At 41.9% G+C, this 15097-nt stretch overlaps 1 protein-coding gene across 3 annotated transcripts in view; it reads right to left on the bottom strand.

Moving 5' to 3' along the window:
* APP (amyloid beta precursor protein) overlaps window positions 1-15097 on the bottom strand; it is a 212352-nt gene that overhangs the window by 170478 nt on the left and 26777 nt on the right. For all 3 annotated transcript variants that reach the window (XM_054166113.1, XM_054166112.1, XM_054166114.1), the window contains exon 2: window positions 703-870. In XM_054166113.1, coding sequence (XP_054022088.1) covers window positions 703-870 — 168 coding nt within the window. The remainder of the gene's footprint in view (window positions 1-702; window positions 871-15097) is intronic.

The raw sequence follows: 15097 nt of genomic DNA, 5'->3' as shown, positions 1-15097 counted from the left end.
TTGATTTTCAAATTGTCACACACTGGTGTGAGGCTATCATGCTATCACAGCATTGAGACAAAAAAAAATTAGAGCTGCAATCTGCTTTTAGGATAAAAGCAATTGGGTAGTAAGTTCCTGCTCTTAAATACAAAAATCAGTCATTGTGACTTCATCTGTAGGGCAAGCTTTTTCCATTAAGAAACTCTGAACGGTTCAGTGTGCAGCCACAGATCAGTAACTCTGGACAGTCCCTGTATATTTTAGTACCACAGAAGGATGACAGCATGTATGTTACAGCTGACTCTTTCAAGATCAGCCCAGAAAGAACAAGGACATTTTAAATAATAAACTGTCGCCTCATATTTATCCAAAGTATTTTGTAAGCAAGACACTCATTGTGCATATGCTATACAAAAATCAGCTCCCAAAGGGAGAAGACAGAAGGACAAAATTGTCCAACAACAGTCTCAGCAATCCCCTTCAGCAACTGACTTTTGAAGCTGTTCTAACAGGCTCTGAAGAGAACCTCGTCAAAAAGAACAAAAGATTCAGAAAGACTCAAAAAGAATCAGAAGAGGGAAAGGGCAGAAAAAAACCCTGAAACAAAACCAAAACCAACCAAACAGGAAGGTCCATACAGGTTCAGCTCTCCAGCATACAGCTGAACCTTGATGCTGCAGAAGAACAACTACTGTAGCTGTTCCCAAAGACCAGACTTACTTCCTGGCAGTACTGGAGAATCCCTTCCTTTGTCCCGATGCAAGTCTTGATGCCAGAGGGGTCCGATTCCCACTTTCCATTCTGCACATTCATGTGCATGTTGAGTTTCCCACAGAACATTGCAATTTGAGGTTCTGCCAGCAATCCAGCATTTCCATCAGCAGGCACCTGGAAGGAGAAGAGTGAAAAAAAGAAAGGAAAAAAAATTAATTAGTTGTAATCTCACATTTGACATTCCAGACAATCTAAATCTGGAACAATTCAAGAAAGCCACAACCGAACTCTAGGCTTACCCACCCATGGCAGCATGTTTGGTTCATGCAGATTTGAGCAATGTAAATGAAGTCTCCACACATATTCCAATCACAGAAGTATAACACAGAGTATAAGCCACAGCCAAACTGTTTCGTGGCCCAAAATTGTCATCTCACCAGCTTGGGCTAAACACAAACCAACAAACCTACTTGGAGCAATTACAGGTATTTCATTTTCCAGACAGGCCATGTACTAACATGTAAGAGTTCACTAAATTAACAAAAAAAGCAACAAGTTATTCCCAGCAATTTCCTACAAAAAGCCATAATGTCTCAAGACCCTCTCTGGCTCATTTAGATGTTGAGGGCATAGGCTGTATTTTAGCCACAGTTTATAAAGATGATGGGTTAAGAGCAGTACCTTTTACCTTAGCCTCGTTTCAACTGAATCTGAACATGCAGTGGCTGAGGTGGTATCAAAATGAGACTTCTAAAGGCCTACCTCACAGCAAAGTATTATGGAATACCATCTACCCCAACAAGCATTAGAACACCCAGACTTAAGAAAGGCTATCTGAAGTCCCCCTCTTTGCCTCCTGCAGGATGCTGCCTGCATGCCCATGATGCCTCAATCAGCCCAGCACCACCCAGCAGTCTCCTTCCTCAAAATACTTGAGTGCTGCTGGGGTGGAGTCAAACATCAGAGCTGCACTCCACAATTTCCAAACTGAGCATAATTCTGGAACAACTGTGAGTTTCTTACCTGCATTTACAAACCAGCATAACCCTCCTTCCCTACAAACCTCAACACAGGCCAATGAAGTCTCAACAAATCCCTCCCATGGGATCACATCATTAAGGCAAATCAAAAGCTCTTTCTTTCAACCCTCTGCCCACCAGTGTAGCCAATCTCAAAAGGCATGAAAGTACTTGCTTCAGTTACACCATCTGAGAAACACAATGCTAAGATAAAGCTTCTCTTTTTGTTAGGTCCCTCAAGAGAATTAAATGGCTTTCCATTGCCCCTCATACTCCAAATGAGAGCCCATTGCATCCAAGGTACAGAAGAACATGCAGTTCAATCCAAGTATCTATTTTTAACTCTAATCTTTTAGCTAGAAGGCTTCTCAATGGACAAAAATCAAAACCATCTAAGAAATACAGGGGGAACTGAAGAAACAGGATTCCTCTTTTATATGAGGTATGCAAACTCCACTTCTTAGCTTCCTCACACTTTCTTTAAACAAACAAACAAAAAAACCCAACTTCACTATTTTTATATGCTAACACCAATAAAAAAGGATCACACTAAGAAACACTGCCAGGAGTGGGCATCTAACTACCCTAGCATTTTAGCAGAGCATTTTTAAGTTACAATACCACAATTAAATTGATTTTTAGAAAAGGAGGGAGCATTTTTCCCCTGCCTACTTTAAGATGTTAACATGCTACCACAACACAGGGTTAAAAAAAGGCAAGCAGTAACACACTTCTGGTGGCAGAGATTTCCCTGTATTACCTCAGCTTTTCTTTTCCTGTAGAATGAGCAAGCTCTGTAAGATTTAAGAGTCAATTATTACTGTCCTTCCACTGGGTAATTAATGAGCTTTCCAGTAACTAGCATGACACTTTGTCTGGCTTGCTTTGATCAGTAATATCATCGTATGCTTACCCCTTGAAACATCTTCAGAAACTTGGAAGAGCATCTCAAAAGTGACACATGTGCAACAACCCTATCAAAATGTCAATAAAAGCAGAAGGAAGTCATTCCACAAGTGACAGGTGCAATTGTGAACCCTACTCACCACCAGCTCCTCCAGCTGAAATCTCTGTTAAATGAATGAAGCACACAGCAGTCATACTGTGGAATAGTCTAACTAATTTTTCTTTCCACTCAAGATCATAAGTTGCTGTGGTAGTTGCAAATTAACAGAGACTTTGACTTGTGGCTTTATAGTAAGGAGCTTTTTTCAGTAGTTTTTGCCATGGCTAGGAAGACACAGCTACAGTTGGAGGGGGGAAAAAAAAGTGGCTGTTTACTTGAATCGATACCAGCTTAAGGCTAATACCATGACAGCCTATGACTGCCTACTTAACTCACTTCAGATAAGACACAACATCTCCCAGCTTAATGAAATTACCAGAGCAAGTCATGACCACATTTAGCTTTCTACATTTTGAGCTGACAGGGCCATACTAATGAACTACTCAGAACTAGATCTTATTAAGACAGCTAAATATTTCTAATCAAAAAGAAATATCAGAGCAATTAGCAGACACTGTAAACAGTACTAAAGCATTTAGGTCATGATCATGAATAATTCAAATACTTAACTTCAAGAGCTGAACTCTGTTACTGTCCTTAAAGCAAGGAGTGTAGGTTAATGGGTTTGTCTGTTACATATCCAGTTAAGACACAGCAGTGAACTTTCAAATTAACTTTTTGTAAGCAGCCAGAGTGGAAATAGCACCTTTTATAATATATTAGATCAGGGGAGGAAAAAAAAAGGGGGGGACAAGAGAGGGAAGTTACACTAAATTATTTAAGATCTGGAAGTAAATATTTGCTACCACTCTGCAGCCTGGTGTTTAAACTGAAAGCCTCCAATCTTTAGTAATAAGCAGCAATTTCACACGTTGCATTTTCAGCATTAGTAACCACAAAAACTTAGAATCATAGAATCAATAAAGTTGGAAAAGACCTCAAAGATGATCATCAAGTCCAATCTGTCACCCAACACCTCGTGACTAACTAAACCATGGCTTCAAGTGCCACATCCAATCCCTTTTTTCCGTTTCTGAACAGCTCCCGGGACGGTGACTCCACCACCTCCCTGGGCAGCCCATTCCAATGGCTAACAACTCTCTCTGGGAAGAACTTCCTCCTCACCTCCAGCCTAGACTTCCCCTGGTGCAGCATGAGACTGTGTCCTCTTGTTCTGGTGCTGGTTGCCTGGGAGAAGAGACCAACTCCTACCTGTCTACAACTTCCCATCAGGCAGAGAGCAATAAGGTCTCCCCTGAGCCTCCTCTTCTCCAGGTGCTGACATTGCAAAGCTTTAATTGTTGAGAGAGTTTTCGTGTTATCTCTCACTCTTTCCATAAACTGCCTTTAACTCAAGATTTATTTCATTTCTGAAGAAAACTCTTAAGACAGAAAGCATAGTTCTCCCCATGCACACTCTATGGCATTGTTTTCTGCAGTTAAAAAGTAGTTAGTATATTTGCTAATAGTTCTTTGTAGTACCCATTTCAACAAGTGTTGGATTTGTTCACAACTAAGGCTATATTCAAAAAACTCAGCCTGCAAGGTTTTACCCTCAAGAGGTTTGTCATCAAGGGATCAAATACAATTTCAGTCCAGATAGCTCCACTATTAACTTGTAATTAAGGACTACAACATAATATGAAAATAAGCATCAGACCTTGTATGTGCTGCTATTACACATTGAAACATCAAAAAACACTCCCCAGAGGTCCCTAAAACAGCTTCTATGATTTAGGTAGCTGTATTCTGTAAACTCTAATCTGAGTCACTTTCACAAGCCTTCAAAGTGTTTTTAGTTAAAAGAGAGGGACCTGGGGGTGCTGATTGACACCTGGCTAAACATGAGCCAGCAGTGTGCCCAGGTGGCCAAGAAGGGCAATGGCATCCTGGCCTGCATTAGGAATAGTGTGGCCAGCAGGAGGAGGGAGGTCATTGTGCCCCTGTACTCAGCACGGGTTAGGCCACACCTTGAGTACTGTGTCCAGTTCTGGGCCCCTCAGTTTAGGAAGGAACATTGAGACACTTGAACGTGTCCAGAGAAAGGCAACAAGGCTGGTGAGAGGCCTCGAGCACAAGCCCTGTGAGGAGAGGCTGAGGGAGCTGGGATTGTTTAGCCTGGAGAAGAGAAGGCTCAGGGCAGACCTCATTGCTCTCTACAACTACCTGAAAGGTGATTGTAGCCAGGAGGGAGTTGGTCTCTTCTCCCAGGCAACTAGCACCAGAACAAGAGGACACAGTCTCAAGCTGTACCAGGGGAAGTTTAGGTTTGAGGTGAGGGGGAAGTTCTTCACTGAGCAAGTCGTTTGTCATTGGAATGGGCTGCCCAGGGAGGTGGTGGAGGTGTTCAAAAGGGCATTGGATGTGGCACTTGGTGCCATGGTCTAGTCATGAGGTCTGTGGTGACAGGTTGGACTTGATCTTTGAGGTCTCTTCCAACCTTGGCGATACTGTGATACACTAATTTCTTCATTTGCAACTGCTTTCCAGGAGATGAAATTCAGTGACAAACACCATTATTTACAGTTCCCTCAAGAACAACAAACGCTCTCCTTGTTTTAGAGGATTCAAAAAATCCCTCTCTGCTTTCCATTTTTAATGCTAACATCAGCTCCAGTCCTTCAACCAAGAAGTTAGTGACCACAGTTCTAAGGTTGAACAGCTTCTAGGGACAATAATCAACAAATAAATTTAAAAACAAACAAACAAACAAAACCACACAAAAAACCCCACACACAGAATTAAAGGAGGGTTCAATTATTGTGAAGAATTAAGCAAATTAAGCACACCCAAGCAACACAAAACACATGCCTGTGCTGGAACACACGCCTCCAAATTTTTATATCATATTCTGGTCAAAATTTGAGGTCTCTCACTAACTAGAGCAGCACCAATTAGAGGAAGCAAACTGCTTCGCATACTGTGTCTAATAACAGGAAAAAGAAATTCTTTGAAGTGCAACTGCTTATAGCCACCTTTTCCAATAAAGAACAGATGTGAAAATAAGAGTGTAAAAGGACTCTCTGCTTGGCCTTACAGTATCGCAGTATCACAGTATAACTAAGGTTGGAAGAGACCCCAAGGATCATCAAGTCCAACCTGTCCCAACAGACCTCACGACTAGACCATGGCACCAAGTGCCACATCCAATCTCCCCTTGAACACCTCCAGGGACGGCAACTCCACCACCTCCCTGGGCAGCCCATTCCAATGACAAATGACTCGCTCAGTTAAGAACTTTTTCCTCACCTCGAGTCTAAACCACCCCTGGCACAGCTTGAGACTGTGTCCCCTTGTTCTGGTGCTGATTGCCTGGGAGAAGAGACCAACCCCCTCCTGTCTACAACCACCTTTCAGGTAGTTGTAGAGGGCAATGAGGTCACCTCTGATCCTTCTCTTCTCCAGGTTAAACAATCCCAGCTCCCTCAGCCTCTCCTCATAGGGCTTGTGCTCAAGGCCTCTCCCCAGCCTTGTTGCCCTTCTCTGGACACGTTCAAGTGTTTCAATGTCGTTCTTAAACTGAGGGGCCCAGAACTGGACACAGTACTCAAGGTGTGGCCTAACCAATGCAGAGTACAGGGGCACAATGACCTCCCTGCTCCTGCTGGCCACACTATTCCTAATACAGGCCAGGATGCCATTGGCCCTCTTGGCCACCTGGGCACACTGCTGGCTCATGTTTAGGGGGGTGTCAATCAGCACCCCCAGGTCCCTCTCTGTTTGGCAGCTCTCCAGCCAGTCTTACACATCTAATGAGCAAAACATAAGACAACTTTGTTGTCCCCAGTGGAAAGAGTGATTTTTTTTTTATGCACTATGTCTGATCTGCTGCACCCCACATGTGAAAACCACCATTCAGTTCCAGAAGTCTATGGTTCAAACCAGGTAAATGCCATGCTAATATAGTCTTGTGTCACCAGACTTAAGTCCATGGCTTCTTGCCTGTTGGTTAACCACCATCTTTATAGCAGAGTGAAACAGAATACAGATGGTTACATTCCCTTCCAAAAAAACCCTAGTTCTCCTTCTGGTTTTATTATTAGATATCTATGCAGAACACAAATGCTTTAAAGTCTATTTATATTTAAAAACCTGCTCATGTAGGTAAGTAATGAAAAAAACCAAACAAATTATTTCTTATAGATGAAATCAGAAAAAAACCAAACAAAGAAAAAAGTGCACCCAAATTAGAAAAGAAGGAAACATTAAATCATCTTTTCACAACTTGAAGATGGCTGTTTGCCAAAACCAAGGAAAATTTTCCATTTCCCAACTTCTCCTTAGAGACAAAGTGTGGCAAGAGTAATAGGTTGTCAAAATCAACATGAATAATTTAGAAACTGTGTTTTATTGTTGAATGTTAATACAGAAACAGCAGCAATTATTGTTGTCAACAGCCTACAGAAATAGGTCAAGAAACATTTTACTGCTCATTTGCTCAGTACAGTTGCTCCCTCCTGAAAGACAAATGTTCCTGGCAAACTAACCAAAAGGGCTACATCCCTAAACTATGGAAAACCCTGGGAAGACCCACATCTTCCTTTACAAAAATAATCAGCTTTGGAGAAGCTCAAAAACTCCAGGAACCAAAAGGCACCTGAAAGTTGGTTGAGAAAAAAAGACTCCACTGAAAAAGCTCCTGGAAAATGAGAGATGTTTGTTTACCCCGATTATAACTTATTTAACTCAAGTGTAAATGCCTGTGTGCATTCCTCCTAGTCTGCTTCACAAATGATGCCAGAAAGGCATCACAATAGCACATTGCCCACTTCATCACAGCAGCTCAAGGATCACTTGTTCCACAAATATATTAAAAACAAGTCTGTCTCCAAGGCTGCTAAGGAAGCAATTATCTTTCTCAAAACTATCTTCTGGCAGCCAACCATTCCCCTCACCCATACTCTCCCACAAAGCCCTGAAGCATATGTTGTATTTATTTTGTCTCTTAGTTTTTAAACTTCCTGCAGGTCATGTTCGAAGTGCCAGTAGGATGCTACTTGAACCCAGGCCCAGGCATCTGTCTACTTTGCAATCACAGTAAGTATCAAAACAAACCAAAGATATGCCAGGACTAAGCACTGAGTTTACAAGGTTAGCACTGCTTTCATGAAGCAACTGGGACGTAAATGTTTCCCTCCCCAAAGAGCTGAGCAACCCAGCAAACAAACAATCTTAAGAGATACTTGCAAGGCTTTGGCAGAAATTTTGCTATTGAATCCATAAGAAGAGACTTGCATTCACACATGAACAAACTCCCCAAAGAAGAATTGTTTCCCCAGCTAGGACCCCTGGAAACACTAGCAAGCACTGAGGAGGACTGCAAAAACTGCAAAAGCCTAGCTCATGGGCAGGACCTGTCCAGCTTCACAATGCAAGTATTTCCATGCTCCTGCAAGAGGCTAAAAAGCTGAAATTTAGCTACAGAAAGTCAACAACTTTGACTATGGTCATGAATGTGAGGAAAGTATAAAGTGGGGTGAAAGGTGGTACAGGGCAGTCAGATGATTTTTGTATGTCCCCATATAGGGAAACCAGCAGACTTTTCCTTACAGCACACTCCCCTAACAAACACTGAGACTTCAGACACCTCTGTTTAAATGTCTGGACTGGTAATACTAATAGAAACACAAAACAACCCAAACCAAAACAAAAAACAAACCCACAAGCCCCAATACTCAAGTTGCACTTCCAAGCATGACTCTTATATGAGTGATTTATTACACATTGCTAACATCCTGTATTTTTGACAATGCAGTAATTAGACAATGTGTGTTGAAGTATATAAGGCACCTGACTCTTCCTGAAACTCTTCCTTAAAAAAAAAGACATACTAGATTTTCTGGATTTGGGAAAGCATGCAGGTTTACATCATTCTCCTGTAATGGAAAGGCAACACTAAACTACTGAAGTAATTACTCTAAACCTATAGAATTATTACTGCAGCGGAGGAAATACACAATGCATTTTGTAAGCTCCTCCAAGGAAGAACAGAAGCTGCAACCCATCTGCTCAAGAGACTTTTCTTGTGCTGTAGTCTGACTGAAGAAAACCTTATCTTCCTGAGCAGAAGTTCACCACAGCAAAAAGTGCTGAAATTTTGCTTGTGGAGCAGGATCTCTACAGCAACTGAACTTCAAAAGGAAGCTGAGGTTGACATTTAGTTCTCATTATTATGTATTTTGCACACAAGTTCATTATCTACCCTCAGCATGGAGGCACAACCCACACTGCTGAAGTCACTGTTCCATGGACCACGTTGTTTAGGTTGTTCTTCAATCTATGCAGAATGGTATCCTCCTCTGCTGCCACTTGGCTGAGCCACAAACATCTGAACAGAGCCATGTGGGAAGTCTGATGTAACTTACTAGTTTTAACATGAAGTGCTTCAGCTATTTTGCATTCTTACAGCACTCCGCTCGTATGCCAAAGGTCCCTCATCTTCATTTGAGGCAGAACTATTTGCTGCTGAGGCAGCAAGCCTGTCTTCTCTGCAAATTGATCAATTTATTGGATTACTAAAATTATTATTAATAAAACTATTTGCATAAACAACATGAAGATGAACTAACAAGCTACTCCTGGCATTTGCTGACTTGAACTATTAGTGTCTGGCAAGGTGAGGACTCACTGACTGCTACGAGGAAGAGAATGTCCATAATATCCTTCCTGACATACTATTTATGCTACTCAAGATGCCAACACATCTCTAATTAGACAAATCTGTTTTAACCTCATAAAAACACCAATATGAGTAAGCCAGAAGGAACTATCTGTCAACACCAGGATTAAACAACACAGCAAATTACCTGGATTACTTTCAAGGCATGTTCAGAAGCCTGATCATAGTTGCCACACGAGAGAGTCAAATAGATGTTTGATAGTTTTTATTCATTTTGAGTTGAATTGAGGGTCCAGTCCTTCAATCCTTACTCCATAGAAATGTATGAAATTCTGCATCTCCACAACAGCAATACCATGATAAGGGAATTAATACAGTGTCAGTAGACATGACACACAAACAGATCCTGCCCTGGATCTGGTTTTAGGGCATTTGAGTTACCCATTACTAGAAAAATTAAGTTTAAAAATAATAATTAAAATTGATTACAAACCTCACCCAACCCCTGCTGTATCCACTAGATAAAATATCCTACTTATATCCATTAGGTACAAACTTTATCTACATCACTGTGTACCCAGCTACTCTTCAGTACAAGGTTTTGTAGTGAAAATGGTTAAGTATTATGAATTTTCTCATAACAATCAAGTCCAACTCTCAGGGTGTCCAAGACAGAGGCCTCCATTTCTCCATCTCTCAGCTTTCTGGTTCTAGTAGACAGAAACATCTTACTTAATTTCATCCATCACGCCAACCCCAAGTCTGTTATTGTTACATACACAGAATCATAGAATGCACTGAATGGTAAAAAACTAAGTAATAAGGAAACAGACCTTTAGAAGTGCAGAACAGGGAAAAAAAAGGATTCAAATACTCCATCATTCTCTCAAGCAGGCACATTTCAGGTTTCCCTTCTAGAGTTTGCACTTTGCATGTTCCTTTAATGCTACTGTACTCTGCACTTCAGACACATGAATTTCATGTCACTGTGCTAACACTTAACAGCAAGAACATCTGCCTTCCTGGAACCTGCAAGCAAGAAACAGGAGGAAGGCAAAAAGAAGCAAGTGAAGACAGCAGGATGGACAACAGTAATACATGATGGGTCACAGGAGAAATTCTCCCTTTGGCAAGGATTACTCACAGGTTTATACATATCCTCTGCACAGTCATGATAGACTTAAAAGGGTAAATCATATAATCCCTGAGTCTTAATCTTACTGGAAATAGTAAAGCCAAGGAGTTACTGGCTTGATCACACAAACCAGTTAGTTGAGGGTACAAAACTCTTCAGCCTGAAAAACTAAGCAAAAGCACCCAAAACTGGCTGGTCAGTCAGCCTCAATCAAATGAATTCTTAATGTCACCATAACCAGAGAGAAAAACATTAACGATAAGCCTACAACTTTCCGAAATCCAGTACACAATTCAGCAAGACCAAAAAAACCCCAACTAAGTTGCAGGAGGCAGTATCATAGAATGTTAGGGGCTGGAAGGGACCTCAAGAGATCATCTAGTCCAACCACCCTGCCAGAGCAGAATCACACAGGAACTCATCCTCCTTGAGTAACTCAAAGAGGAAGACTCCACGACCTCCCTGGGCAGTCTGTTCCAGTGTTCTATTGCCCTCACAGTGAAATAATTCTTCCTCCTGCTTCCATGGAACTTCCTGTGCCTCAGCTTCCACTCACTGTCCCTTGTCCTGTCATTTGGCATCGCTGAGAAGATCCTGAATCCATCCTCTTGGCACTTATCCTTTACATATTTACTGACACCAGTGAGAAGAGCAGAGATGCTCACATGCATTTGATCTGAAGGTTATGAGAAATACTGCATTGCAAAGAAGCATCCTTAAAGACCAATTCAAATTCTTACTAATTAAATTTAACAGACTTCTATGAAAGAGGTTAAGATGAACTTTGCAGCACTCTGAGATCCTCAAATGATGCAGATAAATGAGATTATTCATTGTTAATTATGGTTATCAGATGAGAGAAATGATCCAAGTAAGATGACATAATAAAGATGAAGTGCTGTTTCCTTAACAGTAAGTAGAATAAAACCACCACAGATCATTAAATGTAAAAACCCAAAGCACTGGCTCTGTCCTAAGGGGGGGAAAAAACCCCTCCGGTTTCTTTAATCATGTTGGAACCACACACTTCAAGACCAAAAAAAAAAAGGCTTCATTTTTCAGTACCTCCATTATATTATTGCTAATTTCAACACACAAATCCTTCAAACAGTGGCTTACTTCTGGGGATCTTTTTATTGGTCTTTTAAACAAACAATCTGGAAGATTAATACAACATCTTGCTTTTTAAAACTTATCAGCTGTAGCAAGCTGCTAATCATTATAACATCCAGGCAAACAATGCCATGCTTTTCCATCTCACACTCTTCAGCAAGATGTTATAAGAACAAGTCACACCATGAAAAGTTGTCACACACTCTCCAGTCATGGAGAGGAAGAAAATTCACTATATGGTTACTGAACCTGGAGCTCTACGACAGAAAGTTCCACTGAATACGAATAACGCCTCATAAGGGAAGTACATGAAACCTTATTTCTGCTCAACAGAGAAACAAACACAATGGCTGTCAACTTTTATTTAAAGGTTGCTAGGTCATGACATGCAGTGAAAGCAAAAATAACATTTTTTTTATTTCACTTGATGTAATGCCTGAGGACTCTAAGCAGGGATGCTGACCCCTCATTGGGAACTTCACCAGAGTGCTAAATGTAGAGTGCAAGCTCTACACAAGCTATTCAAGATCTGAATGCTACAGAGCAGCAACACAGACTAGTTCTCTATTGTCCTCAGTTTCATTTGCAGATAGTACAAGCTGCTTATGACCTACACTGACAAAACAGCTGCCACAAACTGCAACACAGTCCCTTTTCCAGGTATTTTTCCCCTTTTGAAAAATGTGCTCCTTGGAAGTTGAGTGGATTGTTTTCACACGCTCAGTCTCAGGGCAAGAAACCGTCACATCTAGCATGTCTTGAACAACTAGGTGCACTCCACTGCTTATACTGAGAGGTTGAAAGAAAGTGTACCATTAGAAACACACCTGACATCAGGTGTTACCCTAAAACCCTGCTTTTATTCCATGTAAGATACTCTACAACAGCCTACAGCTGCCTACTTCTCACTTTCAGAAGACTCCTTTTATGTTCACCTTCCCTTTCCAGCCCTGTTGAGTTGCTAAAAAGCAGCAGGTTTGAAACACCAGCCATGAAAAATTTTGTTACAGTTCCTTGGAAAAGCCAAAGAGAAAGCAACAAAAAGTAAAAATACAACTTTTAAGTGCATCACAGGGCTGGTATGTTTAAGTAGGATAGTCTCTAGCTTCATGTCAGCCTTGGGACCGCCTCAGGCACTACCGTCACACAAAGTTGCTAGGAATTGCTTAGTGCTTTGAACACAAGCTAGCTGAAAAGGTCAGAGACTTGCACTGGAGCTTAGGGTCTCTCTCCCACCAGGTGGTAAACACAACCTTCCAAGCAAAAGACAAGCTTGACAGCAAGCTATAACCAAGCAGCCTGACTCCAGATCTTCCCTTCCTGCCCATGAGCTCATGAAAGTGAGCACAACTTCCCAGCATGTGCTGAGACATCAAGAGGGTTCAGCTTAAAACAGCACTAGGGCAGTAGCAGAGTAGTAGTTCTGGCAACACTCAGGAGAGGACATGGAGTCTCCCTCACTGATGCCCAGCCTAGGCTTAGCCAAGCTAAGCATTCATTGTAATGCTTAGCCTGCAGTGATGAGGTGCTCCACACAATGCAGGACCTAACACTTGAGAATTTATTGAAAATCACAGAAAGCAGAGCAATTCCTAGTACACTTTCACTTCCAGTACATACATACATACCACTGGATCTTTACTGATGGCAGAGCTCTGTATCAGTAAATCACCCACAACCACATTACTTTGAAAAGAGAATAATTTTTAAGAGCCTCTCAACTCATTCTAACCAATGGCAGTTTCCCTTTTTGCTGACATGGTCACATTATCTTCCATCCTCAGTTCCTGGTGTCAGGCAGTGTACATCATAGTATCAGTCAGGGTTGGAAGGGACCACAAGAATCATCTAGTTCCAACCCCCCTGCCATGGGCAGGGACACCCCACACTACATCAGGCTGGCCAGAGCCTCATCCAGGCTGGCCTTAAACACCTCCAGGGACAGCGCCCCAACCACCTCCCTGGACAACCCATTCCAGGGCTTCACCACTCTCATGGGGAAGAACTTCCTCCTCACATCCAGCCTGAATCTCCCCACCTCCAGCTTCATTCCATTCCCCCTAGTCCTATCACTACCTGAGATCCTGAGAAGTCCCTCCCCAGCCTTCTTGTAGGCCCCCTTCAGATACTGGAAGGCCACAATTAGGTCACCTTGGAGCCTTCTCTTCTCCAGACTGAACAGCCCCAACTCCTTCAGTCTGTCCTCACAGGAGAGGTGCTCCAGCCCTCTGCTCATCCTCGTGGCCCTTCTCTGGACACCTTCCAGCATGTCCATATCCCTCTTGTAATAGGGTCTCCAGAACTGGATGCAGTACTCCAGGTGGGGTCTCACCAGAGCTGAGTAGAGGGGGAGAATCACCTCCCTTGACCTGCTGGCCACACTTCTCTTGATGCAGCCCAGGATCTGATTGGCTTTCTGGGCTGCAAGCGCACACTGAGAGCTCCTGTTGAGCTTCTCATCCACATCACATGGTTCTTCCCTCTGCTAACTTCTGTAAGTCTGTGTTTTTTACTTGCATTGTTACAGCCATGAGGAGAGCTGGAATTGTTTCAGGTAACTGAGCCTCATCAGAAGAACACATACTTAAGTTTCAGATGTACTTTAATTTTCTTTCATTACAAAAAAAAAAAAAAAAAGGCAGAAAAATAAGCATCGAATCTAACATAAAAATAAGCAAAAAAAGGTTAAGAGACAGCAGGGTAACAGTCAAAGACTACTAATACTCCAGACAAGACATAGGAATGATAACTGCTTTAGATTCACTCACTGCACTCCTTGGCACAGACTTCAAGCAGTCTCACACACTGACCTCTGGACAGAACAACTTCCTGGGGCAAGGCTCAGCACCTCCTGCAGGCACCTGCAAAGCCTGCCTTCTTTACACAAACAGTATATGCTTTTACATAAAACATCACACTGCTTTCAAACCTGAAAAGCAAATAAAGTAATTCTTCACATGACACAGACATCACTCAAGTGTTTCACTTCACACCAACATAATACAAATACTTTGAAAAGCGAACTCAGTTGTGTTAAATCACAACAAAAAACTTTTGCTGCATTTCAGAAGTACAGCAATGACCTCACTGCAGGCTCTAAAAGGCATCAAATATTGGCAAATTATTAAACAGTGATTTTTTTCCTCCCTATACCAGCTCTTGACTTTGGCCAACATCTGTTTACCTTACTGATTTCCAAATGTGAACTCCCATGAGAATTTGAGTTGCTCTGCAATTTCTCAATGTTTAATAGGTAAACCAGAGCTACTCTTTTTACCAGGTGTGTCCTCACACATTCATAGTGAACTGGATTCCATATCCATGCCTTGTACTGTCATGGTATATCTTCAGAATATGTTTATAGAATAGAATAATACAATAAACCAGGTTGGAAGAGACCTTCAAGATCATCGCGTCCAACCCATCAACCAATCCAACACCACCTAAACAACTAACCCATGGCACCAAGCACCCCATCAAGTCCAATGACAGCGACTCCACCACCTCCC

Source organism: Dryobates pubescens, chromosome 12 (genome assembly GCF_014839835.1).
Source record: "Dryobates pubescens isolate bDryPub1 chromosome 12, bDryPub1.pri, whole genome shotgun sequence".
Lineage (NCBI taxonomy): Eukaryota > Metazoa > Chordata > Aves > Piciformes > Picidae > Dryobates > Dryobates pubescens.
The sequence above is the reverse complement of the archived record's forward strand: the minus strand, read 5'-3'. Positions and strand labels throughout refer to the sequence as shown.